This window comes from Moschus berezovskii, chromosome 22 (genome assembly GCF_049115385.1).
Source record: "Moschus berezovskii isolate FMDL1 chromosome 22, NW_MosBer_1.0, whole genome shotgun sequence".
In the NCBI taxonomy this organism is placed as follows: domain Eukaryota; kingdom Metazoa; phylum Chordata; class Mammalia; order Artiodactyla; family Moschidae; genus Moschus; species Moschus berezovskii.
In genome coordinates this window covers 47,898,703-47,926,617 of record NC_142481.1, presented here as the reverse complement: position 1 = coordinate 47,926,617, position 27,915 = coordinate 47,898,703, and the positions used below count along the sequence as shown (strand labels likewise).

The window sequence follows — 27,915 nt, the reverse complement described above, 5'->3', positions numbered from 1 at the left end:
TCCTGTTGGGGACTCTCTGGGTTTCTTGGACTTGGGTGATTATTTCTTTCCCCATTTTAGGGAAGTTTTCAACTATTATCTCCTCAAGTATTCTCTCATGGTCTTTCTTTTTGTCGTCTTCTTCTGGGACTCCTATGATTCGAATGTTGGAGCGTTTAACATTGTCCCAGAGGTCTCTAATATTGTCCTCATTTCTTTTAATTCGTTTTTCTTTTTTCCTCTCTGTTTCATTTATTTCTACAATTCTATCTTCTAGTTCGCTTATCCTGTCTTCTGCCTCTGTTATTCTACTGTTTGTTCCCTCCAGAGTGTTTCTGATCTCATCTATTGCATTATTCATTGTATATTGACTCTTTTTTATTTCTTCTAAGTCCTTTTTAAATCTTTCTTCCATCTTCTCAATCCTTTTCTCCAGGTTATTTATCTGTAACTCCATTTTGCTTTCAAGATTTTGAATCATTTTCACCATCAAAATTTGAAATTCTTTTTCAGGTAAATTCCCTATGTCTTCTTCTTTTGTTTGTGTTGGTGGGCAATTATCTTGTTCCTTTACTTGCTGGGTATTTCTCTGCCTCTTCATCTTGCTTATATTGCTTTGCTTGGGGTGGCCTTTCCCTCTTCTTGCAGTTTGTGGAGTTCTCTTTATTATGTAGTTTCTTCGCTGTGTGTGGGGTTGGACGGGTGACTTGTCCGGGTTCCCTGGTTAGGGAAGCATGTGTCGGTGTTCTGGTGGGTGGAGCTGGATTTCTTCTCTCTCCTTTAGAAGACAATGGGCTGCTTTTCTGGGAGCCTGATGTCCTCTGCCAGTATTCAGAAGTTGTTTTGTGGACTTTACTCCGGGTTCAAATGTTCTTTTGATGAATTTGTGGGGGAGAAAGTGGTCTCGCCGTCTTATCCCTCTGCCATCTTGTTCCTTCCTCCCCAGAACACTGGATTCTTATATTCCACTTGGTCGTGGAGTATCTCTTCCCAGCTGCTCCAGCAAGGTGCAGCCGCTGTACCTTACCTTGGACGAGGGGTATCTCCTCAAGGCCGCCCCTCCTGCTTTGAATGGGGATCAGCTCCTCTCGGCCCTCCGGTGCCCAAGCAGCCACTGCCTCCTGGATGTGGTACAGCTCCTCTCGGCCACCGCCCTAACCCTGGGCGCGGGGTAGCTCCTCTCAGCCACGATTCTGCACGTGGTCGGTTGCGCCGGAGCCGGGCGTCTCTCGCGTCTGCGCCGCCGGAGCCGGGCGTCTCTCGCGTCTGCCTGTTCTCTTTCTTGAACCCCCCTCCCACCTCCCTCTTCCCCATATCCTCCCTCCATGTCCTCCCCGTGCACCAGTCCCAAGTCCATCTCCCTCCATGTCATCCCCGTGCACCAGTCCATTCTAAAGGAGATCAGTCCTGGGTGTTCATTGGAAGGACTGATGCTAAAGCTGAAACTGTAATACTTTGGCCACCTCATGCGACGAGTTGACTCACTGGAAAAGACTCTGATGCTAGGAGGGATTGGGGGCAGGAGGAGACAGGGACGACAGAGAATGAGATGGCTAGATGGCATCACCAACTCGATGGACATGAGTTTGAGTGAACTCCAGGAGTTGGTGATGGACAGGGAGGCCTGGCGTGCTGTGATTCATGGGGTCGCAAAGAGTCAGACACGACTGAGCGACTGAACTGAACTGAACTGAACTGAAGGGGCTTTTGAGGGAAATATTTTTTTTTTCCACTCTAAAAACCATGGATACAATGTCAAGAAAATAATCTTTTAAAATAAATTCATCTACTATTATAATGCAGATTTCAGTTTTGCATATTCTGTTTCAATCCTTATCCATATGCACATGTATTATTTACCTAATTGTAATGAAAATATATATGCATCTTCTGGTGATTATTTTTCTTATATAAAGCACAACATTAACTGTATAATAGTGCTCTAAATAAAAGCAAATCATTTCACCACAAAATAAATAGAAATAAATCTAAGTAAAAACAAATCATTCCACTGTCATTAGTGTTAGTCACTCAGTTATGTCCAATTCTTTGCAATCCCGTGGACTGTAGCCCGCCAGTCTCCCTATACCAAGTCCATGGAACTCTCCAGACAAGAATACTGGAGTGAGTAGCCATTGCCTTCTCCAGGGGATCTTCCCAACCCAGGGACTGAACCTGGGTCTCCTGCATTGCAAGTGGTTCCTTTACCATCTGAGCCAACAGGGCACACATTCATTCTGGTCTAGCAAATGTGTCCCCTTTAGTCTTTGTATATTCAGATGCAAAATTTAAAATGTGGTGATTTGGACCTGGTTTTATTTTATTAATTATGGATGAATTTCATGGATAATATGTAGACCTCCCCTGCCCCCAGAGCTTATCACCTACCAGGCCAGCATTCCTCCCTAACTGCCAGACTGCCCATTACTGCCAGTATACTTAAATCTACCTAGAGCTAATTGAATGTGGGGAGGCAGAGAGCATGTCTGGACCCTTGCCTCCTTTGCAGTCCTGATGTTTGCCTGTCTGTGTTAGTAGTCCTTCCCATATTTCACTATGGGACCATTCTGGTTGGTGTCATGAAGGCTATTTTAGAAAAATATCTTCACGCAAGTCATTTCATATTCCCTGTTTTCATCCACATCTCTATTTTTAATGAAAGGTAATGGAGCTATTGCTTGAAATGTGTGGTTCTTTACTTTGAAAAAGTCAGTGTTAGTCACTGAGTTGTGTCCAACTCTTTGCAACCCCGTAGTCTGTAGCCTACCAGGCTTCTCTCTCCATGGAATTCTCCAAGCCAGAATACTGGAGACGATATCCCTAGAGATCTTCCTGACCCAGGGATCGAACCCGGGTCCCCACATTGCAGGCATATTCTTTACCATATGAGCCACCAGAGAAGCGCTTACCTGCCCTAAACAAAACTTAAACCTCCCTTAAACATAACTTGGCTTTAAACTAGCATACTGGACATAGCAATTTTGCAAACATAAATGCTTTACTTTTCTTCAAAAATTGATTCTTAATGCCTACCAACATGACCCCCTCCCCTGCCCCAATAAATTATAGGTTTAGTCTTCTAGTATTTTGTTAGACTATATGACATGCATTACCTGCATCCCAAGGTGGATTAATTGTGACCTTGAGATGTTTATAATTTCTGAGTGCTTATAACAAGAATGAGAGACTGCTTATTCTGATGGCTGAAGGGTCAAATGTCTGCCTTTCAGTCATCAGTTGAGAAAGTGCCCTTGTCAAGTGAACAATTTTCTGTATCCATTTTATGACAGGTTATCATGATTAATGGGTGTTCTGTAGCTTTTGAGCAGTGTGCTCTGTTATCACCTTGCTGTAGTTCCCATGGCTGAGAAGTAGAAATGGTTTCTGCTTACAATCTGGATAATAAGGCAAATATTATCTACCTAGGAGAAAGTGGAGGTTTCAGGCTTTCAGTATGAACAATATTTGAATACTCATGAAGTGGATGATTTTGGGGTTCAGGAATAGTATCCTAGGACAGAAAACTGCCTGATAAAGCATGAGCATAAGGAGTAAGGTTTGTGTTTCAGGGCATGTAAGTAGATATATTTCTCAGAAGGAACTGGAATTATTGCACTACTGGACTACCATAGGAATATTAGTTATATTTGAGCTGCCAGTATGCACATGAATTAGCTGGGAGTGAGGGTGGGGATATCCCCTAGCATTTAGAAAAACTACAAGTGTTTTCTTTTTTCTCCTTTCCTCATCCAAATTTTAACAACAGTGAAATATGATAGTTCACTATAAAAATGAAGATTCGATTGTTAAATAATGCCTCTTCATTTGTTTAGAAGTTTCTTCGTTTACCTGGGTGAAAATAACTGGACTTGATGGGTTTTTCATTTTTCTTTCAGGCTCAGTTTATGAACCTCTAAAAAGCATTCATCTTCCGAGACCTGGTGAAACTCTGTGGGATAAATTGGATCACTATTACAGAATTGGTAAGCTAAACCTGAGGAAAGCAAGTCTTTAGGAGCTATGATTAACATCTATTCTGCCTTAGTTAAATTACGTACATTATGTGGATGATGATCTCTCATTTGAGTGTTGGGGTAGTTTCAGTGCTTAGACAGCTGTATATTCCAATTGCATGTTGATATGGAGACTATAAATGGAATCTGGCAAGTCATATCTATCCCTTGAATAATTTTGAAACTGTCACTAGTGTCTTCTGTGTCCTTTCAGCCTTCCTAAACATTAACAGATTTGAGAACTAGAGGATGTTTCTTGAATAATTCTTACACAAAGATTTTGTAGAAGTGTTCCTTGCTCATTTACCTATACAAAGTTACAATGTAGTCCTCAATCTTTTATATCCATTTCTAATTCATTGAGATACAAAAGGCAGTCTCAATACTGTTATTGGTATAAGGTCCCTGTTTGTTTGTTTTGTTTGCTCTTTTGTTTTTGTCAGAATCAACCTGACTAGTTTTGTTTTTTAATGTGAGTAAGCAACTTAGAGATACATATATATAGGGCTCTTTTTTGTTCATCAAAAGGCAAGGTGGGGGTGCTTTTTTTTGTTTGCTTCTTATGCCATTTATGTGGCCTAGTATGTCAAATATAAAATTTGATTTCTCTCACCAAGGAGAAGAATTTTTTTGTTTCTGTCTGCATCATGTGAAACATTATTTCAGAGACTTCCCTGGTGGTCCAATGGTTGAGACTTTGCTTTCCAATGCACGGGGTGTGGCTTTGATTCCTGGTTGTGGAACTATTGTTCCTATTGCACAGGAACCTGGAATGTTAGGTCCATGAATCAAGGTAAATTGGAAGTGGTCAAACAGGATAACAAGAGTGATCATTGACATTTTAGGAATCAGTGCACTAAAATGGATGGGAATGGGCAAATTTAATTCAGATGACCATTATATCTACTAGTGTGGGCAAGAATCCCTTAGAAGAAATGGAGTAGCCATCATAGTCAACGAAAGAGTCCAAAATGCAGTACTTGGATGCAGTCTCATAAATGAAAGAATGACCTCTGTTTGTTTCAAAGCAAACCATTCAGTATCATAGTAATCCAGTCTATGCCTCAGCCACTAATACTGAAGAATCTGAAGTTAATGGTTCTATGAAGACCTTCAAGACTTTCTAGAACTAGCATCAAAAAAGATGTCCGTTTCATCATAGGGGGCTGGAATGCAAAAGTAGGAAGTCAAGAGGTACACGGAATAACAGGCAAGTTTGACCTTGGATTACAAAATGAAACAGGGCAAAGGCTAACAGAGTTTTGCCAAAAGAACACACTGATCATAACAAACACACTCTTCCAACAACACCAGAGACAACTCTACACGTGGACATCAACCAGATGGTCAGTACTGAAATCAGATTGGTACTCTGTGCAGCCAAAGATGGAGAAAAGTCCACACAGTCTACCGAAACAAGACCAGGAGCTAACTGTGGCTCAGATCATGAATTCCTTATTGCAAAATTCAGACTTAAAGAAAGTAGGGAAAACCACTAGGCCATTCAGTTATGCTCGAAATCAGATCCCTTAAGATTATACAGTGGAAGAGACAAATAGATTCAAGGGATTAAATGTGACAGTGCCAGAAGAACTATGGATGGAGGTTTGTAACATTGTACAAGAGATGGTGATCAAAACCATCCCCAAGAGAAAGAAATGCAAAAAGGCAAAATGGTTGTCTGAGGAGGACTTATAAATAGATGAAAAAAGAAGAGAAGTGAAAGGCAAAGGAGAAAAGGAGAAAACCAATCTGAATGCAGAGTTCCAAAGAATAGCAAGGAGAGTTAAGAAAGCCTTCTTAAGTGAACAGTGCAAAGAAATAGAGGCAATAGAATGGGAAAGAGTAGAGATCTCTTCAAGAAAATTAGAGAGATCAAGGAAACATTTCATGCAACGATGGGCACAATAAAGGATAGTAATGGTATGGACCTAACGCTTAGAAGATGTTAAGAAGAGGTGGCAGGAATACACAGAAGAACAATATAGAAAACCCTTAATGACCGGGACAGCCACAATGGTGTGATCACTCACCTAGAGCCAGATATCCTGGAGTGTGAAGTCAAGTGAGCCTTAGGAAGCATCACTAAGAACAAAGCTAGTGGAGATGATGGAATTCCAGCTGAGCTATTTCAAATCCTAAAAGATGATGCTGTGAAATAGCTGCACTCAATATACTGCAAATTTGGAAAACTCAATAGTAGCCACAGGATTGGAAAAGGTCAGTTTTCATCCCAATTCCAAATAAGGGCAATGCCAAAGAAAGTTCAAACTACTGCAAAATTGTGCTAATTTCACATGCTAGCAAGGTAAAGCTCAAAATGATTCAAGCTAGGCTTCAACAGTACATGAACTCCGAATTTGCAAATGTTCAAGCTGGATTTAGGAAAGGCAGAGGAACCAGAGATCAAATCACCAACATCCACTGGATCATAGAAAAAGCAAGGGAATTTCGGGAAAGCATCTACTGCTTCATTGACACACAAGCCTTTAATTGTGTGGATCACAGCAAACTGTGGGAAATTCTTGAGAGGAGAATACCAGACCACCTTACCTGCCTCCTGAGAAACCTATATGTAGGTCAAGAAGCAACAGCTGGAACCAGATATGGAACAACAGACTGGTTCCAAATTGGGAAAGGAGTAAAACAAGGCTATATATTGTCACCCTGCTTATTTAATTTCTATGCAGAGTACATCATGCAAAATGCTGGGCTGGATGAAGTTCAAGCAGGAATCAGATTCTGGGAGAGATATCAATAACCTCAGATTTATAGATGACATCACCCTAGTGGCAGAAAGCAAAGAGGAACTAAGCAGCCTGCTTATGAAGGTGAAAGAGGAGAGTGAAAAAGATGGCTTAAAAGTTGACATTCAAAAAATTAAGATCATGGCATCTGGTTCCATCACTTCATGGCAAATAGATGGGGAAAGTGGAGACATCACTTTGCCCACAAGGTCTATACAGTCAAATCTATGGTTTTTCCAGTAGTCATGTGCAGAAGTGAGAGTTGGACCAGAAAGAAGGTTGAGCACCGAAGAATTGATGCTTTCAAAATGTGATGCTGGAGAAGACTCTTGAGAGCCCCTTGGAGAGCAAGGAGATGGTTAGATAGCATCACTGAGTCAATGGACATTAATTTGACCAAACTTTGGGTGATAGTGAAGGACAGGGAAGCCTGGTGTGCTGCAGGTCATGGCATCACAAAGAGTTGGACATGACTGAACAACTGAACTGAACTGAATTTAATTTGTCACATATAGCTAGTGGAGAGCTGTAAAGCTAAGATCCTGCATTCTTTGTGGCCAAAAACCTAAAACATAAAACAGATGCAATATTGTGCAAATCAATAAAGACTTTGAAAATCGTCCACATTAAAAAAAAAAAATCTTAAAAGAAAAACATTAGTTCAGCTTATTGTGTTCAAGATTCTTACCCACTTATCTCTGTAGCCATAACTAACTAAAGAAATTAAGCTGCCTTTTAAAAGAAGTGTCAGCTGTTTACTTTGCAGTGTGAGAACCAGTTTTTTACTCTGGGAAAAATAATAAATACCTGGATATTCTGAAAGACATGATAATGATTATGTCAGTTTAGTCTGAGAAAAAAAGAAATTTAATTCTTTAATCTGTGATGGAACAGAGTACTTTAAACCTTTGAAAAACTGTTCTAAATGAGTTGACATATGCCAGTCTAGATTAGAGTAACTTAATTTATTTTAGGGAAAAATATTACGCATCCATTTATAGTTAGACAGGAATAAAATAGCTTTTAGGAAATGTCATTTTAGTGTGACTTTTTCTATTTTAGGACTCTTTTATAAAGAGTAATACAGTCTGCTTCCTGTATCTGTAGATGCAGAACCTGCAGATATGGAGGGCCTACTGTACTAGCCATTTTAGATAAGGGACTTGAGTATTTGAGAATTTTGGCATGCTTGGCAGGTCCTGGAAATATCCCTGTGCAGATTGAGCGATGACTAGAAAACATTGATTCCAAACTTATTTAACTTAAGTGGAATATTCATAAAATAATTACTTGTTTACTATTTTCATGTCATATTAGGATGCTATTCAATTTTGAAATGTTAAACATATCTTTGACCTGTACCTTATATAAGAGGAATACTTTGCTCTGAAGGCCAGGCACAAATTAGTCATCTGTGAAACCAGGATTCTGGCTTCTTTAGAATTGAGTTCTCTTCGGATTTAGCAAATGTACGCAACTCTTTGTTATATATTTGCTTTATTTTTCCCTATTGAACTGATTTTTGAGAGTATACTTAGTATTTTGGCTAATCTTTTTTTTTTTTTTCTGTATCTGATATTGCCGTATAACGCTTACTGACAGTAACAGGGATGTGCTAAAGACTTTTTATGTGCCAGTTAGCGGAATTCTTTACTCAGAAATGAAAATACTCCTTCATTCCAGGTGGATCCCTACCTAGGCAGGAGTTGTTTCTACATTTTCAAAAGTTTTATGCTGCAGCTAAGTTTATTTTATTTTACTTTTTTTTTATTGGAGGCAAATTACTTTATATTAATATATTGGTTGGTTTTGCCCTACATTAACACGAATCTGCCCCGGGTGTACATGTATTTCCCCTCCTGAACCCCCCTCCCACCTCCCTCTTGCCCATATCCTCCCTCCAGGTCATCCCCGTACACCAGCCCCAAGCATCCTGTATCATGGGTGCAGCTAAGTTTAGAAAGAACAAAATTGTAGGATAAGGAAACCAAAAAAGTGTAAGACCTCAGCTCAAGGGAAATAGGTTGTTTTTTCATTCTTTTTCTTGTCTTCAATTACAGTCAAGTCAACATTGCTGCTGTATCAAAGTCCAACCACAGGTCTCTTTCCCACTAAAACATGTGGTGATGATCAGAAGGCCAAGATCCATGACAGTCTGTACTGTGCTGCTGGCGCCTGGGCTTTGGCTCTTGCATACAGGTGAGCTGGTGTGTCTTCTTGTAACTCCAAGTCTGGGTCATAGGGTTTTGTAGGCCCAAGACAAACTAGACAGCTATCTTTTGGCTCTGTTTCTGAGTCACTGTGTGATGTGCAGCTGTTCACATCTCCTTTTCAGCCTCTAAACCTTTCAGTTTTCCTGAGGGTTTACATTAGGTAAATTGTAACATTTTATGACTTTGTGACCAACATTTCTCATCTCAGGTTTGTAAATCAGCTTTAATCTTTAATAGAATGAATTGCCCATTCTCATTGAATTGATTTGTTTTGACCATAGAGGAAATTGATAGTGATTGATGATGAAACTAGAGCCTAGAGTAGTTAATAGAGTAGTTCCAAATGACTCACCTAGTTAATGATAGAGCAAGGACCAAAACTCCTCTCCTTCCTTCCCCCAGTTTAGTGTTTTTCTAACTGCACTTCATTGGGATTATACTAAGTCAGAAAATTCTTATAAAATAAAAGAAAAATAAACCTTTATTTCATTATTTATTTATTTATTTCATTATTAATATATATGGATAGCATCTGATGTGGGTCTTGACTTGTAGTCAATAGTGATACATTTAACTGTTAAAAAATTAGATTTCTGAATATTAATTCTCCGAAGGTAGTAAATGCATGTGCCTCTGATTTGAAAATTGTATCCTTAACATGAGTGTGATTCAGTTCAGTTCAGTCGCTCAGTTGTGTCTGACTCTCCGCGACCCCATGAATCACAGCACGCCAGGCCTCCCTGTCCATCACCAACTCCCGGAGTTCACTCAAACTCATGTCCACAGAGTCGGTGATGCCATCCAGCCATCTCATTCTCTGTCATCCCCTTCTCCTCCCGCCCCCAACCTTTCCTCTGTCTTAAATCATTGATGTGTTTCACTGATGTTAGATAGGTGCTTTCTGATGTGACACATCACCCATATCTACTTCTTATCAAAATGTGTAGATGGCTCCACCATAAATTAAGTCAGACAAAGCCAGATTGTGGCTACTTATATGACAGCTTGCCTGGGCTCTTAAAAATGTAATCATAGAAAATTAGAAAATAGGTATAAAGATGGTTAGATTATGAGAATCAAATGCAATGTGTGAACCTTGATTGAATCATGCATTAAAAAAAAACTAAAGTATATTTTGGGGATAATTGGGTTATATTTAATAGACAGTATATATTAGACACTATGTCTATGCTATTAGCTCCTTGGTGTGATAATGATGTTATGGTCATATAGGCAAATGTCCTTGCTTTTAGGGGATACTTCTGAAATATGTATGGTGTTAGTGCAGAGAACAACTTATAGATAAAGAATACAAGCTAATTTTATCAGCTCTTGAATCCATGTGAAGAGTAGAGTTTTATTCATTGTAGCAGTTGTGTGGCTTTTGTATAGATTTGAAGTTTTTCTAAATAAAGTGTTCAGGGAAAATTGCTTAAAAAAATATAAGAGTACAGGCCCTTTCCCAGAAGCCTTCAAAAATCTGATAGAGAATTTAAAGTCAGTTGAAGAATCGATGCTTTTGAACTGTGGTGTTGGAGAAGACTCTTGAGAGTCCCTTATACTGCAAGGAGATCCAACCAGTCCATTCTAAAGGAGATCAGTCCTGGATGTTCATTGGAGGGACTGATGCTAAAGCTGAAACTCCAATACTTTGGCCACCTCATGCGACGAGTTGACTCACTGGAAAAGACTCTGATGCTGGGAAAGGTTGGGGGCGGGAAGAGAAGGGGACGACGGAGAATGAGATGGCTGAATGGCATCACCGACTCTGTGGACATGAGTTTGAGTGAACTCCGGGAGTTGGTGATGGACAGGGAGGCCTGGCGTGCTGTGATTCATGGGGTCGCGGAGAGTCAGACACGACTGAGCGACTGATCTGATCTGATCTGATCTGATCTTTGCTGGGGACACTATCTATTTACTGACTCCCTGGATAATTTATTTTATATAGTTAAAGTAACAACTTTTCATTTTACTAGCAAACAAAATGTCTTCTGTTTGGAGAAACACAGGGTATGTACCACAGAATTAGGATGAAGCCGTTTTTACTTCCACAGTATTAAGCTGTGATGATTTGTTTAGATCATCCCCATATTGTAAAACTAGTAGAATTCTGTTTCCAATTCTACGTATAAATGCTGATGAAATCATATAGATAACATTAGGAAAAATTCGTTAAAAATTAAGCTGTCAATATTTTCAGGGATTTATGTCTATCTCTTATTGGTCATGAATGCATAATATGAAGTCATTAATTTTTTAAAATGGATGTAATTTGACTCACTGGAAAGGAGTCTGATGCTAGGAGGGATTGGGGGTGGGAGGAGATGGGGACGTCAGAGAATGAGATGGCTGGATGGCATCACCAACTTGATGGACATGAGTTTGAGTGAACTCCAGGAGTTGGTGGTGGACAGGGAGGCCTGGCGTGCTGTGATTCATGGGGTTGCAGAGAGTCGGACACAACTGAGTGACTGAACTGAACTGAATTTGATTTTTCTAATTGCATTAGTTTTCAATCAGTCATGTAAACAGTCTCTTGAAACCTCAGTTCTATTTGAACGTGTGTGTATGTACATGTGTTCTGAAGACTTCAAATAATTATTTTATACACATTTATATTTCATTTACATTAGGAGTATGGTTTGATTTAATTTAATAAATAATTGGATAAAAGCAAGAGGCAGTGAAAGAGCTTATTTGTAAAATACACTGACGTAGTTTTTTTTCTTAAATGCAATATTATAGTTTCACTTTGTAATTTTGTTCTATTTTAGAGGAGGAAAGAAATGCTTACTAATATGTTTTACTTTTTAAGGTGTCTTTTACACATATCAAGTTGTAATCCTGAATATACCTTTGTTTAAAATTATAGTTGACTCACTGGAAAAGAGTCTGATGCTAGGAAGGATTGGGGGAGGGAGACGGGGACGACAGAGAATGAGATGGCTGGATGGCATCACTGACTTGATGGATATGAGTTTGAGTGGACTCCAGGAGTTGGTGGTGGACAGGGTGGCCTGGTGTGCTGTGATTCATGGGGTCGCAAAGAGTCGGACATGACTGAGCGACTGAACTGAACTGAACTGAATATCTAATTATATCTATTTATATTATTTTATGTATATTATATCTATATAGCATAATTCTGTATGAATATAATTAAAATTTATATTTAGTTTTATAATTATAACTATTATAATTATTTTATCTTATAAATAATTATATTGCTTTACATGATTTAGGTTAAAATTGTTTCTAAAACTAGTCAGTTGTACAAAATCTTTCAAAAGAAAAATTGAGCCTATACTTTGCATATGTGCTCAGTTGCTCAGTCATGTCCGACTCTCTTATGACCCCATGGACTCTAGCCCACCAGGCTTTTTTGTCCATAGGAGTATCCTGGTAAGAATACTGGAATGAGTTGCCATTTGCTCTTCCAGGGGAACTTTCCGACCCGAGGATTGAAGCTGTGTCTCCTGCGGCTCCTACATTGGCAAGTGGATTCTTTACCACTGAGCCGCCTGGGAAGCCTAAACCTGCACTTTATGCTATACTAAAAAGTACTATGTAGAGTTTTTGCATTTTTTGTTCTTACTTCTAGATAAAAAGCATGCCTTTAATTTAGGGTTTAAATATGGTATTTAGTTTTCTTTGCTTTTTATGTTTGAGAAGAGTAGCTTTTCAATATTATTTCAAATCACTTTAGACTGTTTTGAAAAAGCACTTTAGAATGTTTAAATGTGCATCTGTTAGAAAAACTCAAGGTGAGGTATTGGTAAGATACTTTGCAGTACTGTCTAAGAGAGAGAGAGGAATACTTCATGCAAGATGTTGGCCTGTTCCCTCTCAGTGTCAGATTTATTGCTATTTTAGGAGTTAAATATAACAGGTGGCCCTAGCTTAGTCCATGTAAACAGTCAAGTCACATGACCAAAGAGTATTCTGATTTTCTTTTCCTTGAAACTTGGCTGTGGGGAAATAATGCACCAGTGATAGGATTTAAGTGTTTAGTTTTTTACTAGTTACGTATTTTTAAGTTTTGATTTAAATATAAACTTAAGACTTAATATTGAATAGAACTATTCAATCAACATCTCCACATGGCTTGCGATCAGTTAAAGTTACTTATCTGTTTTTTTTAATTAAACATTTTATTGGGATCATATTAAAACTTAAATGTACATCAGTAAAGCTTGCTGGTTCTTGGTAGAAATAGAGGAATTATTTTGGATGAAAAGCTTCATTTTAAATCTTAGGAAAGGAAATAGGTACATACTAGTTGCCTAAATGTTTTTACTCACATACAACTGTTCTTTCATTTTCTAAGTCAGAAAAGAAATGTTCTTCTTGTTCCCGCTATTATTTGCTAAGGAAAGGAGAAATAAAAACATTAAAATAGAGGAATTCTGTATTGTGGCTAAATTATTGTGGGATATTTTAGTCTTGGTCTAATGCTTGTGGAAATTAGGGGCAGAGAAATTGCAGTCAAGGTAATTTTAGAAAAATTGGATTGTTTCTTTCTGAATTATTTCTTTGTTTTTTATGAAGTGGGAATTATATGCAGAACATTTCATTGAGTTCATTTTACTCCAAATGTGCTGTTTCCTTCATTTATCAGTGCCAAGTCCAGTGTTATCCACTCTATAATTTGCCTGTTAACACTTGGTTCTGACATCATGGGAAAAAAGATCACAGAACAGAATCATACTAGTTATACCTTAATGCCTACATGTGAAAAGAAGAATGAAGTTCTAATGACAAATAGGCATTTTTACTGACATTCACCATACTATATTAAAATGATCATTGTCGTTTCTACTGCTGGTGTATGAGATCTGTAATTGAAAGAAGTAATTATAGTTTACTTTTTATGGGGAACAGGTAGTGTTTTTTGTCAAGTGAGGATGATAGCTAGATATTTTACTTATGATTTAGTAAAACAATGAATAAGCTACTTTTATTTTTTCAAGAGTGGATAACATCTTTCTTGAAGGCCACTGATCAATAATAAAAAAGGAACTTAAAGATCGAAAAACATCTTAACCTAATTTAATATTTAAGTGTCAGCTTTTTTTTTTTTTTTCATTTTAAAAGCAGGAATTATAACCTGTGGTCAATTAATTTTAAACTAAGACCTGAGAATATAAAACTTTATGCCCAAATACATCAGTATCGTCCTGGATGCATTTTTGTTTGGAGGCATTGCTGACTGAAGTGCCCATTCTGGCATTATTAAACACATAGCAGAGCAAAGAAGTCACGGGCCTACCTTAATCTACACTTCTTTGGATCCAAGTGATCATTGCATAACCTAAAGGGATTGGTATTTAACGTTGCCTGTGTTCTGTAAACGGTGAATTTAAAAAATCCATTGGTAGTTTTTCTAATATAAAAATATCCTTTAAAGTTTCAACCAAGTCAGTGTTGAAAATACTATACACTATTTTTAACACAATTGACTTACTTCCTAAAGACAAGGGGAAATTTGCACAATTTCATCATGAGATTTTTTTTTTAAGCATTTCTACATCTGCTGGGAAAATGGAGTTTCACTGTTACAGAATTAGTAGTTGTCACCAGAACATAGGATTAGCCAGATAGTTAAATACTTAATTATCAAAAGCTCTGCTTCCTTTTCAAATGCATTTCCAATTTGTTTCATGAGTTATCTCTCTCACCCAGGCGCATTGATGATGACAAGGGAAGGACCCATGAGCTGGAGCACTCGGCTATAAAATGTATGAGAGGAATTCTCTACTGCTACATGCGTCAGGCCGATAAGGTAAAACACTGTAGTATGGACTGAAATTCTCACATCATTCTGAGGGATTAATTTAACCAATATAGCAATAGCATCTTCTGAAGAAGGATGTACTTTCAAAAGGTAAAGCCACGTCCTGGGGCAGTCTGGATAGATTAAAACAGCTCTGCCTTCCCAGCCCAGGGTTTTGAAATACTGAAGTTGAAGAAATACCTTAAGCAAGATTGATTGGGAACTGTTATTTGGGCTTGAATTTGTATTTTGCATCTGGTGTTTGCTCAGATAAAAACTTTCTCAAGAACCTCATGATATGCATAATTCTAACCAATATTGCATTCAATAAGAAAATCCTTACCAAAATTCCTTTTATATGTGTCATTACTCTAATTGAACTTTAGTTTAGAAATATAATAATTCATTCATTTATATATAAATAGGGCAGAAATTAAAAGCTTAGAAAACAGCAGACTTTACAGGATTATTTTGGAAACTAAACAGTGTACATAATAAAACTTTTTAAACTGTAAAGCTCTATACAAATGTGATATTCCCCCTACTTACCTACATCTCTGTGTTTCCAGGTCCTAATATGTTGTAGTATGTTAATCAGTTTACATCATGGTTCCTCAACGACCACTCCCTGGTTTGATGATTTATTAGTAAAGATGCACTTCAGTAGTTAATGCAGGCAATTTTGATCACTGAATATTTTGTGTATCTCTATCATATGGATATTATATTAAGTTTCTGTGATAGCACATTTTTTAAGACCTGACCTGAAGTTAAAAATGCAAAAAAAAAAAAAATCAATCCTATATATTCTGTCACCAAAATATGGCAACAAGAAAATTAGTTTGCAGAAAGTAAATTTATTCACAAGTTGATAATAAAGATATGTGAAAAACCTGTAATTTGTCTACTGAGATTTGACTTTGCAAGTCATTATTATAAAGGTTTTTCAATGCTTGAAATAAAGTAATATGTCATATTGACATTTAATATTTGAATTAAATTTGTATTGAAGTAATTGTGATTGAAGTTTTTTTCCTAAGTGTGAGAAGTTTACTATTTGTTTCACATTCATCATTTCATGAACACTTAATGTGTATGAATTCAACTTTTCTCTCAAGGAAACATTGTATGAGCCATGAATTTCATGTGCTTGCTAGCCAGGTTAGTTAAGTTATAATTGTTTATCAAAGGAAGAAAATGATGTACTATAAATTTTTTTCTTTGTGATTTGTTTAATCTTGTTAAAGTCCTTTTCTAAATATTATTCAATTTTACTAACAAGTATTCATAGTTTGGTATTCTTTGGAATACAGCTTGAATGTAACTTAGGCTGTCTTTGAATTCCTTAAATTACAAAGGATTATTATTTTTTGCCTTATGTTAGTTGTAAGAAGGTACAGATTACATTAGGATTTGGTATTTCTGCATACTACAAAATGTAGAATGTTACAAATTTTAAAACACTGTTATTGGTATAATCTTTCTTAAACCCCATAACCTTATAGTATGAATAGATGATATTGCTGCTGCTGCTAAGTCACTTCAGTCGTGTCCGACTCTGTGTGACCCCATAGACGGAAGCCCACCAGGCTCCGCCTGTCCCTGGGATTCTCCAGGCAAAAACACTGAGACTCAGTAAGACTAAAACATGCATGCAACTAATTACCTCCCACCATACCTTCACCTTGGTGCTCACTGTTTCCTTCATGATTTCATAGCAGTAGACATTGTTACCATACTTTTAAATGTGTAATTGTATCTTTTGGCCCTCCCTTATAACTAAAGTAAAGCATATTTGTAACAAGTTCATGTGCTGTTTGACCCTAAAGCTCATCTTCTGAAGTAAAATCATGACTTCGTGAAAATTTTTTGCTTCTCATTGTAAAGCATGCCTCCTGATGTATTTTCTAGTAATACTACCTAAGTGTTTTAATTTACTTGAGTGAATAGTTTTCCTTGATTTGAAGCATATAGAGCAATCTAATTTCTATTATTGTCTTTCTGCTTGTATTAATTTCTACTTAATAACATTAATTATTTTTTACCTCTAGGTGTTCATATACCTATTTTTATTAATACTTCTTAAAGAGGAGCATTCAGATTTCAAAATCGATTGAATCTGCAGTTCACAGTTCAGAGAATAGGGATCTACTTTACAGTGGGCTATGAATGTTGCTGTCCCTAATTGTCTGCTTAAAAAATTTATTTCCTGAAAATGCTACCCAAGTACATTCTAAATCATGAGAAATCATTAAATTTTTATAAAATTTGTTCTTCCTGGATTCCCTTACGAGATGATTTTCCTGCCTTAGTGCATATTTTAGGTCTATAAATTAAGAATAGATGACAAAATACTCAATACCTTTTCCTGAATGATAAACTTGCTTATTCACAATGATTAAAATTTTGAGGAAAAGTCTAAATAAAATACAAGAAGGAAACAACATTATTCTAGATTTCTTTTAATCTAGAAATTCTTCAATAAATAATTTTTTATTTTTACTTGCCATACGCCAGATATCATATAATACTAATTAATATCCTCTTGATTTTGGCTGCTCTCAAGAGTAATTTTTGTCTGTATTTTGTATATAATATGCCTCATTAGTTTTCAAAGTTTATTGAATTTGGGTCTTTTTTTCCCTGAAATTTTAAATTGTTTTTTTACAGCTTTAAGACTCAAAGCATAATTATGTAATTAACTGTTTGATCATCTTTGATCATTTAATAGTTGCCTTTCTTCTGGCACAATCATTGAATATAAATTCTCATGCTGGGTACTTGTGTGTCTTGAAGACAAATGACAAACACTGCTTTGTCAAGTGCAGGAATCACTTTATTAAACTAATGAAACCTTATCCACTTAGATTCTTATCTAGTGGGCAAAATATATTTCGTTTTAATTTAACCACATTTTTGTCTTAAGAGCCCCGAAAAATGTTTAATGCTTTGAGATAATAGTCATGGTACTGTAAAAGTAGTGACCACAATGATTTCTATATTTGTGTAACCTGAGACTGTTACCAGCAGTTTCAGACACTGAGATGGGGTAGCCGTCTCACCTCTTCTGAGTTAACACTGGATAGTTTGGTCACTACATAGATGCAGTGTGTACATCCATACCTTTACCCTCATTCTCTCATTTCTGATTATCTGCTGATAGTTCCTGGCTTTAATTTTGTTGATTTCAAACTTGAGGGAGGGCTTGCGGATAGCTCAATGGTAAAAGTAAACACCTGCCAATGCAGGAGCTACAGGAGACGCGGGTTTGATCACTGGGTCAGGAAGGTCCCCTGGAGGAGAAAATGGCAACACAATTCAGTATTCTTACCTGGAAAATCCCACAGACACAGGAACCTGGTGGGCTGCAGTCCATAGGGTCCAACAGAGTTGGCCACACCTGAACATGCATGCATAACATAACATATGTGTTTATGCAGGGCTCTGGGGGCTGTGTGGAAAGGTGTGTTAGCCCTCTAGTACAGTACTGTCAAATTTTCTGTGATGATCTAATGTTCTCTGTTACTGTATTGAACAGTACAGAAACCACTAGTCACATGTGGCTTTTGAGCACTTGATATGGGGCCATTGTGACTGAAAAATTGAATTTCTGAATTTTATATAATTGTCTGTATAGTCAAAGCTATGGTTTTTCCAGTATTCATGTATGATTGTGAGATTTGAACCATAATGAAAGCTGAGTGCTGAAAAACTGATGCTTTTGAACTGTGGTGTAGGAAAATGCTCCTGAGTTCCTTGGACAGCAAGGAGATCAAACCAGTCAATCCTAAAGAAAATCAGTTCTGGATATTCATTGGAAGGACTGATGCTGAAGCTGAAACTCCAATACTTTGGCCACCTGATGTGGAAAAACTGACTATAACTTCTCGAAGCTTGAAAGATAGTGGGAGATACAGAAAACTAATAAAAACAAAACACTGGAGAAATAAATAAAGGATAAGCACCCTGATATGGGAGTCCAGAGGAAGGAATTTTAGTTGGGGTTCAGAAGGGACTTTATTAAAGAAGATATTTTTAAGATAAGACTTTAAGGATGAGAAGAAATTTGAAGATGGAAAAGAGAATATGGTTCTATGTGCTTCCTTAGCCAAGTGAAACAAGGCAAGATCATGAATACTCAGATACTATCATCATTTATATCTTTTCAAAGAGAGAAGAAAGTCATTGTTTTTACCTAGAGGAGATCAATCCTGGGTGTTCATTGGAAGGACTGATGCTAAAACTGAAACTCCAATACTTTGGCCACCTCATGCAACGAGTTGACTCTCTGGAAAAGACTCTGATGCTGGGAGGGATTGGGGGTGGGAGGAGATGGGGATGACAGAGAATGAGATGGCTGGATGGCATCACCAACTCGATGGATATGAGTTTGAGTTAACTCCGGGAGTTGGTGTTGGACAGGGAGGCCTGGCGTGCTGTGATTCATGGGGTCGCAAAGAGTTGGACACGACTGAGCGACTGAACTGAACTGAACTGATGTATCATTCTGTTCATTCTCTGTTCCTCTTCATCTTATACTTCCAGGGCACTAGTAGTAGACATACTTGGCATATAACTTTATAAGCAGATGTTTGCAAAATTGAATTAATATCTGCTTGTCCTTGGAGTTTGTTTCTTTTTGTCATTTAATACTTAATTAGTATTCTAAAATGATTAAATTTTATGTTGAGTTAATAAGTAAAAATATGGCCTATATTATCTTGCAATTGGTGCCTTAGTAATGAGAGTAAGTGTGGTGAAAGAAATGAAAACATGATGACAGGAGCATGGTTACAATTTGTGATCCTCCGAGAAAGAAAAAGCATTTGGCGTTTTGAAAACTTATTGAGTTAGAATGTGGCCTGAAGCGCTCTTTCATTGAGTGTCATGTAAGCATTTCCAAATAGCAGTACAGTGGGATAGTCTCTGAAATCCCGTTCCATAGAGGATACCATTATTTGACTCTAAAATAAGATGCAAAACATTACAAAAGCCAATGCTGATACATTAACAAGCTTCCTATTACACTTCAGTTGTTTGTGAAATATCAGTTAAGTATTTAACAGTCATGTTAACTCTGTTACATTAATAATCATGAGTTTTATCTATTTTGTTTCTTTAGAAAAAGTAACATTCTGCTTTGTTCTATCCTCTGTCTATAAGCTGTAGCTTTACCCATTAAAAAGTCTCTTGAAAAATATATAATCTCTGATTTTGGATGAGAATGTGAATTAGTAGCATCATCTAAATTTTATATTTTATTTCAGGTCCAGCAATTTAAGCAGGATCCACGCCCAACAACATGTCTTCACTCTGTTTTCAATGTACATACAGGAGATGAGATCCTCTCCTATGAGGAATATGGTCATCTTCAGGTAAAAAGAGGAGACTACACATTTTCTTCTGCGTTTTTACTCTATTATCATAGAATGTTTGAGGCTATTTACATTTTTTAAAAATTAGATTTACATTTTTTGAAACTTAAATTGTTCAAAGTGGAAGTAGAGAATCAACCATGAAATGAAGAAATCCCAGTGGAACTGAATTAGTTATTGTGATTGAGCATTAAATATTATTGTGTTCTTGGTCCAAAAGCAAAAATGATAATACTACTATCTAGAAGAAGGGATCCTACAGCTCTTTCAGTGACAAAAGCTTGTGCTCATTATCAAATTTAGAGGAATTTCAATATTTAGGAACTAGGGAATAAAAGACAACTGACAGTAATATAACAGCAAGTCAGAAGTTTTTGTTACGTGACATCCATTTCTAATAAATCAGCCTTCAATGATGCTAAAAACGTACCACTAAAATGATAATTCAAAGAAACAGTTCTCTGTTCTTTAAGTTTTATATTATTTTAAATTATATATATAAATTTTATATGCTGAGAATATTCTGTAAACCTTCATATTTTGTTTTCATTTTTTCTCTCACATCTGTGTACCCCTTTGCCTTGTTTCTAGTATACAGTATTATATATGCTATTTATCTTTAATGGATTTTCTTCCTCTTCATCATTTGGTTCTGTTGTCTTTAGAATAGAATACTTACTATTCATATATTCCTTACTAAAATATGAGTATCTCCTTTTTATAGTTCCTTTCTCTCTAGAGATCTGAAACGTCTTACTTTAGAATGACTCCTCCAAACACAGAAAGTTCAGTGTCCCCATTTTTATGCAGCAGAAACTCTTAATAGTTATTTGTAACCGGTTCTGTGGAGATTTAATGTTACATAAATATGTAGTTGCTCAACTGTCTCATAATTTTTCAAGTAATTAGGTTTTCTGTACCTTTTGCTTTCACAGATATGTTTACTATTTGACATAGGGTTTTTAGAAGATAATGATTCATTTACTTTTGTATCTCAGAATTTAAACTTAGTGCCTAACACATAGTAGGTTTCAAATAAATGCTGGTCGTAGTCCCGTACATTTTGCCAGTTACTGATATTTTCTCATAGAAACCTCCTAAAAATCACAGCAGAGAGCTCTTTGAGATATTGCTGTAGTTGGCTGTCAATGGAAATGAAATTTCTTTGAGATCCTTTCTGACAGGCCAGTGTCAGTGCTCTATGAGAATATTTGGGTGACCCAATGGGATGAAGCTCTTGCTTACTATATTCTGAGAAAAGTCGCTAAAGAGTTAATGTTGATCTATTATAAAATGCTTTAAACTAGAATCCTCCATCTTTTTCTGTGGCCCACTTGGACCTTAACAAGACCCTGAGACCTACTGGACTTTGAGTGCTGGGAAGTTGAGAGACATTCAGGACAGTCCTGATTCCTGAGAGAGTCACCCCCACTGGCAGGCCCTGGTGGCACACAGCAGCTTTGTCCAAGGCATCTAGGGCACAAATAATTTTCTGCCTCAACTTTCTGTCTGTTATTCAGAAAGGATTGGAAGAGAGTCAACAAAGGCACAGGGCACCAAGGCTGTTAGTGGGTAATAATCTTCTGGGTTAGAATTATATGATAAGAAAATTATATCTTACCTCCTCTTTGTTTTTTACCTCAAGTTAACTGTTTCCTGGCTAAATGAAAAATTTTCACTGCTCTCATTTATTTGTTTACTGGATAACTTTATTGAGATATAATTCACATAATATACAATTTGCCTATGTAAAGTATACAGCTCTTTAATATATTCACAAAGTTGTTCAATCAACATTGCAGAACATCTTCATCACCCCAGAAAGAAATCCAGTACCTGCTAGCAGTCACTCCTCATCTCCTTCAAAGACCCCTACTGTAGGCAATTACCAGTCTATTTTCTGTCTGTATGAACAAGCCTGTTTTGTACATTTCATATAAATGGAATCATATACTATGTGGTCTAATGTGACTGATCTCTTTCTTTACTGTAATGTTTTCAAGGTTTGTCCATGTTGTGCTATTTATCTTTCACTGCTTATTTCCTCGAGAAAATGTTTGTAGCCCATTCAGAATTCTATGAGAATCTTTATTTTTGGTTAAAGGAGACATTATTATCTTCTTTTGTTTAGAGCATATAATGTTTATCTTTAATAGACTAATAAACTAAGGGAAAAAGCCTCATTTTTAGAATACTTTTTTTCATAAATATATTTTAAATGTTTGATTACTGTATTCCTACAGTTGCTGATATAAGTTCTGTATTCTCTGAATACAGGATGTGCTGCCTGTTATTTATGGTGGCATAGTCCTAATGTCTTCAGTTCAGTTCAGTTCAGTTCAGTCGCTCAGTCGTGTCCGACTCTCCGCAACCCCATGAATCACAGCACGCCAGGCCTCCCTGTCCATCACCAACTCCCGGAGTTCACTCAAACTCATGTCCACAGAGTCGGTGATGCCATCCAGCCATCTCATTCTCTGTCGTCCCCTTCTCCTCCCACCCCTAACCTTTCCTAGCATCAGAGTCTTTTCCAGTGAGTCAACTCGTTGTATGAGGTGACCAAAGTATTGGAGTTTCAGCTTTAGCATCAGTCCTTCCAATGAATACCCAGGATTGATCTCCTTTAGAATGGACTGGTTGGATCTCCTTGCAGTACTAGGGACTCTCAAGAGTCTTCTCCAACACCACGGTTCAAAAGCATCAATTCTTCGGCGATCAGCTACTGCCCAATAATTTTTTCATTTACCCACACTTGAATTGGATTCACATTGTGTAACTGCCCAAGGGATAAAACTGTATCAAAGTGGAAGTACTTAAATCTACAGTTTCAAAATAAATCTTAGAAAGCAAATGTCATAAAAATACCCCTGCTGCTGCTGCTGCTAAGTCGCTTCAGTCGTGTCCGACTCTGCGACCCCATAGACGGCAGCCCACCAGGCTCCCCCATCCCTGGTATTCTCCAGGCAGGAACACTGGAAAATACCCCTAATTAGCTGTTAATAACCATCACAGTGAATCTGAGGATTTTAGAGTTTTATATATAAAGCTGAGATTTTATTATGAACTAAATCCACAGCTCCTTTATTTTTCATAGGAAAGAAAATAGTTCTATATGCCACTACAAGAGCAAATGACTTGTAATTTTAGCTTTTACATTTAATTTTGTAGCATAGTATTTTTGTGGTTTTCTTTAACCTATTGTAGTGTTTATTGGTTTTCAGATAAATGCAGTGTCCCTCTATCTCCTTTACCTTGTGGAAATGATTTCCTCAGGACTCCAGATTATCTACAACACTGATGAGGTATGATTTTCCTAAATTCTGTAGTACTAAATTTCATCTCTGAGAATACCTTTTTTCTTTTACTTTTTAAAACTTATTTTTAATTGTGTAAATTGGGTTATTCTTAAATTCATATAGTCAGATAAGGGATTTTGAATGCTCAGCTAAAAAGTCTTTATATTATCAATGCAAAGCACTTTAATAAACAAGATATGTAACAGTTGTAAAACTCTACTATGAAGGCTATATTTAAGGTATTCTGAAATAAAACCTTGTAACTTTCAGTAATTTTAGGAACTATAAAAATAAAAGCCTTTCCAGATTTTCTCAGAATTAGTCTTTTCTTTTGTTGCTTTTTGTAACCCATCCTTTTAATAGTAAAAATTCATTTATCATGTTTTGTTATTTTTGTTTGACTTCAGTAGAGTTCTTAATTTTTTTCAAAAGATAAATATCATGTTCTTATTCTTATTAGGAAATTTGAAAATAACTATATCACAAAGTTGAGATATTTTTCATAGGCCCTAATGCTTGAACAAACATACAGACAGACCCATATGCTAACATATTTTGAATTGTGTCACAGTTGAAGTTCAGTTCAGTTGCTCAGTTGTGTACGACTCTTTGCAACCCCATGAATCGCAGCACACCAGCCTCCCTGTCCATCACCAACTCCCGGAGTTTACTCAAACTCATGTCCATCGAGTCAGTCGGTGATGCCATCCAGCCCTCTCATCCTCTGTCGTCCCCTCTTCCTCATGCCCTCAATCTTCCCCAGCATCAGGGTCTTTTCCAATGAGTCAGTTCTTTGCATCTGGTGCCCAAAGTTATTGGAGTTTCAGCTTCAGCATCAGTCCTTCCGATGAATATTCAGGACTGATTTCCTTTAGGATTTACTGGTTTGATCTCCTTGCAGTACAAGGGACTCTCAAGAGTCTTCTCCAACACCATAGTTCAAAAGCATCAATTCTTTGGCGCTCAGCCTTCTTTGTAGTCTCTTTCACGCCCATACATGACTATTGGAAAAATATGAGATTTTATTTTGTGTTTAATTTTTCCTTCGTTTTTGTGGAAAGTCTTCATTATATGAAAAGATTCATAATTCTGTAATAAAATAAGGGACCTTTTAGACTTTGATGACCCCAAAACTATTAAGTCTTAAAGAACACTTTGAAAGTAAAGGTTTACAAAAGGTGAAATTTTGTCTTTACTTTTACATTTTGGATTTGCTCTTATTTTTTATTAAACTATTAAAAAATACTAATTGTATGTTGTGTGTTAGATTATATCTGCTAAATCATTAAAAATGAAGATGGAAAAATACCTGTATGGATTTTAATGTCCCTTTTCTAGTATTATGCTATTATATGACTCTAATTTTAGTGTACTTTAATGATTGATCACAAGTCACAGTATCATGTCAGTTTTGAAAACAGTAACCTCAAACATTTTTCTACAAGCTTAGAATTTAAGTGGAAATAGCATTAACTGGGGATAACACGTGGAGTGGTCATAGAACCAGTTGTATTGATGGAAATTTGTCAAATGATCCTGCGAACTCCCGTTCCCTTAGATAAATATGTTTGAAGTCTTGTTTTTTCAAGAATGGTCAGATGATTATTTCTTTAGCTCTTTGGTGGAAGTGTGTAGGTTGTAAGTCTCCTACATAAAAATACTCTACAAATCTGTAAGTGTCTGTTCAACATGAAACCTGCAGAAGTCTTTTTTGCCAACTGTGTATCATGTGCCGTTTCCTTTTTATTTTGCAAAGATACCTTTTACCATCAAAACCCAGAAGATCTTTTCAAATGTTTTTAGATTGGATGACATGTGGAATTAATTTCTTGCTGTATAAACTACCTATTTATGAGTCACAAATTGCCTCAGAGCTTAGTTGCTTAAAAGAGCAAACATTTATTGTCTCAGAGTTTTGGTGAGTCAGGAATTCAGGAGAAACTAATCAGGGTGTTGCTGACATGGAGTCTGTCATAAGTTGAATTCAAATAATCAGCCAGATTTATAGTTAACTGAAAGCTTTACTGAGCCTGGAGGGCCCTAGGATGGTTCACTCACATGGTTGTGGGCAAGAGGCCTCTCCATAGAGCTGCTTGAGTGCCTTTTCTATATGTCAGGTGGCTTTTTTCAGAGAAAGTGATTCCAAAGAGCAAGATGAAAGTACAGTGCTTTTTTTATGACCTAGTCTTGGAGTCACCCTCCATCATTTTACAGTATCCTGTATTACATTGGTCAGTCTTAAATCAGTGTGAGAGGGGACTGCACAGGGCATAAATAGTAGGCATTGGGTCTGATTGGGAGCCAGCATACTAAGCAATGGTTTCTAGGTGACCTTTGTTAGATACTTTAAGATATGATTTTTTCTCTTATATACTGAGACTTTAATTTTAAAGATAGGTTTTTAACTTATTATTTAGTGAGTTTTGACTTTTGCTTTGGTTGCATGTTTTCTCCTTAAAATACTGCAGACCTTTTTTTTGCTTCTATTTATTGTGTTTGTGTTACAGACTATCTTTTGATGTGAAATGGTTTTCAAGCTGAACTTGAGGGGTTTCTGTCTTTTAATAGTTAGAATAAATCTCTGTAATTATTAAGGTGTTACAAGATATTCTTAGTTCCTGCTTTTCAACGATGTACACACAAAAATGAATAGGTTACTCAAAACTATTTATAGATGTTTTCCTCTAAGAATAAAAAGGTATTATTGTTCTTGTTTCTCAAATTTATAGGAAGCAATAATAATGATAATAGTAGTAGTTAACTCTTAACATAATAACATAACACTTAACATAATAGCATTTATTACTTGCTATCATTGTTCAAAGTACTTTGCACATATAAACAGTTTTAATCTTCACAAAACTATCGACTTGGTATAGTTATTATCTTCATTTTACAAGTGATGAAAATAATGGAGAGTCAAGAAGTAACTTGTCCAGGATCACACAAATAGTCATTGACAGCGCTGGGATTTAAACTGTGTGGTCTGGCACCAGAGTCCATTCATTCTATTGATAGTGTTCTATCTCTGCTTATTCTGTACAGATATGAGTGACCCATGTCATGTGACATCTTCATGTGCAAGTATTGAGGGCAACCAGGCTGACTCAGAGTTTGCCTACTTATTCATGTTTTGCATGTTCACTCAGTCATGCATTCTTGCATGAACCATGCTTATTTGGCAAATATTTATTGAGTTTCTAAAATAGACCAAATAGAATATAGCAGTGAAAAAAGATATTAGTCTATAATGCCATGAAATTTGTATTATAATAAGGAAAACAGAATTAATAACTATTTAGATATAGGCTATAATGTCCAGAATTGATGCATAATTTTTTTAAGCATGTAAGGGGGAAAATAGAAAATAAAACTATAAAATTGTTTTAAATGGAGTTATCAGGACAGGCTTTTCTGGAAAAGAGCTTTTGAACGAATACCTGGATGAGATAAGGAAGCAAGTTATGCAAACTATGGTAAATATTGGTTAATGTGTCATAGAAACATGGCAAAAATGCCATTAGGTTTAAATTGCTTTATATATTTCTTAGGTAAACTGCGTTAGTTATGCTCATCTCATCTTTTACATGTTGTACTTTTTTTGTCTGATATGTTCATTAAGTTTGCAAATGTGATTGTGAATTTATTTTTCTCCATTTAGTTCTGTAATTTTCTGATTTATTAGTATGTATGTATGTGTGTGTACTTGTACATGAATATGTATGTGTGTATCTATATGTATAAATATATACACATGTATATGTATTTGTTTCTATAAAATTACAGGCACATGATTTGAGATTATTGTACTTTTTAGTTGGAAATATCCCATTTTAACTCCTGTTAAATTTCTTTGTGAAAATTTATCTTGAGAGACCAGTTTCTTTTCATTAATGTTTGTATGGCATTTCTAAAACTTTCATTTATTTTAAAACTGTGTTCTTATTTGTATCTGGTATCTTTTGTAAGCATCATATAGTAATTATTTTTTAAATCTAGTCTGGCAATCTTTTTCTTTTAATTGGAGTACTTAGTTCATATACATTTAATGTAAATATTGATATATCTTGGTTTAAGTCTTTCTGTTTGTTATTGGCCTTATCTATTCTTTGTACCCTTTTTTCCTTCTTACACTTTTTTTTATTTATTGAATTTGTTGTTATACCAGTTGTTATATTATTTTTTAGTGGCTACTTTAGAAAGGACAGCAACTTCAGAGTGTACTCAAATTTATACTTTAACTGCTTTCAGTTCAGTTTAGTTACTCAATCATGTCCAACTCTTTGCAGCCCCATGGACTGCAGCATGCCAGGCTTCCCTGTCCATCACCAGCTCCTGGATCTTACTAAAACTCATGTCCATAGAGTCAGTGATGCCATCCAACTCTCTCATCTTGTGTTGTCCCCTTCTCCTCCTGCTTTCAATCTTTCCCAGCATCAGGGTCTTTTCCAAGGAGTCAGTTCTTTGCATCAGGTGGCCAAAGTATTGGAGTTTCAGCTTCACCATCAGTCCTTCC

The 27,915-nt window shown here is 36.4% G+C and overlaps 1 protein-coding gene across 6 annotated transcripts in view; it reads left to right on the top strand.

Moving 5' to 3' along the window:
- PHKB (phosphorylase kinase regulatory subunit beta) overlaps positions 1–27,915 on the top strand; it is a 233,431-nt gene that overhangs the window by 32,925 nt on the left and 172,591 nt on the right. For all 6 annotated transcript variants that reach the window (XM_055412843.2, XM_055412842.2, XM_055412844.2 and 3 more), the window contains 5 exons: positions 3,876–3,962; positions 8,800–8,938; positions 14,638–14,737; positions 19,996–20,103; positions 23,325–23,405. In XM_055412843.2, coding sequence (XP_055268818.2) covers positions 3,876–3,962; positions 8,800–8,938; positions 14,638–14,737; positions 19,996–20,103; positions 23,325–23,405 — 515 coding nt within the window. The remainder of the gene's footprint in view (positions 1–3,875; positions 3,963–8,799; positions 8,939–14,637; positions 14,738–19,995; positions 20,104–23,324; positions 23,406–27,915) is intronic.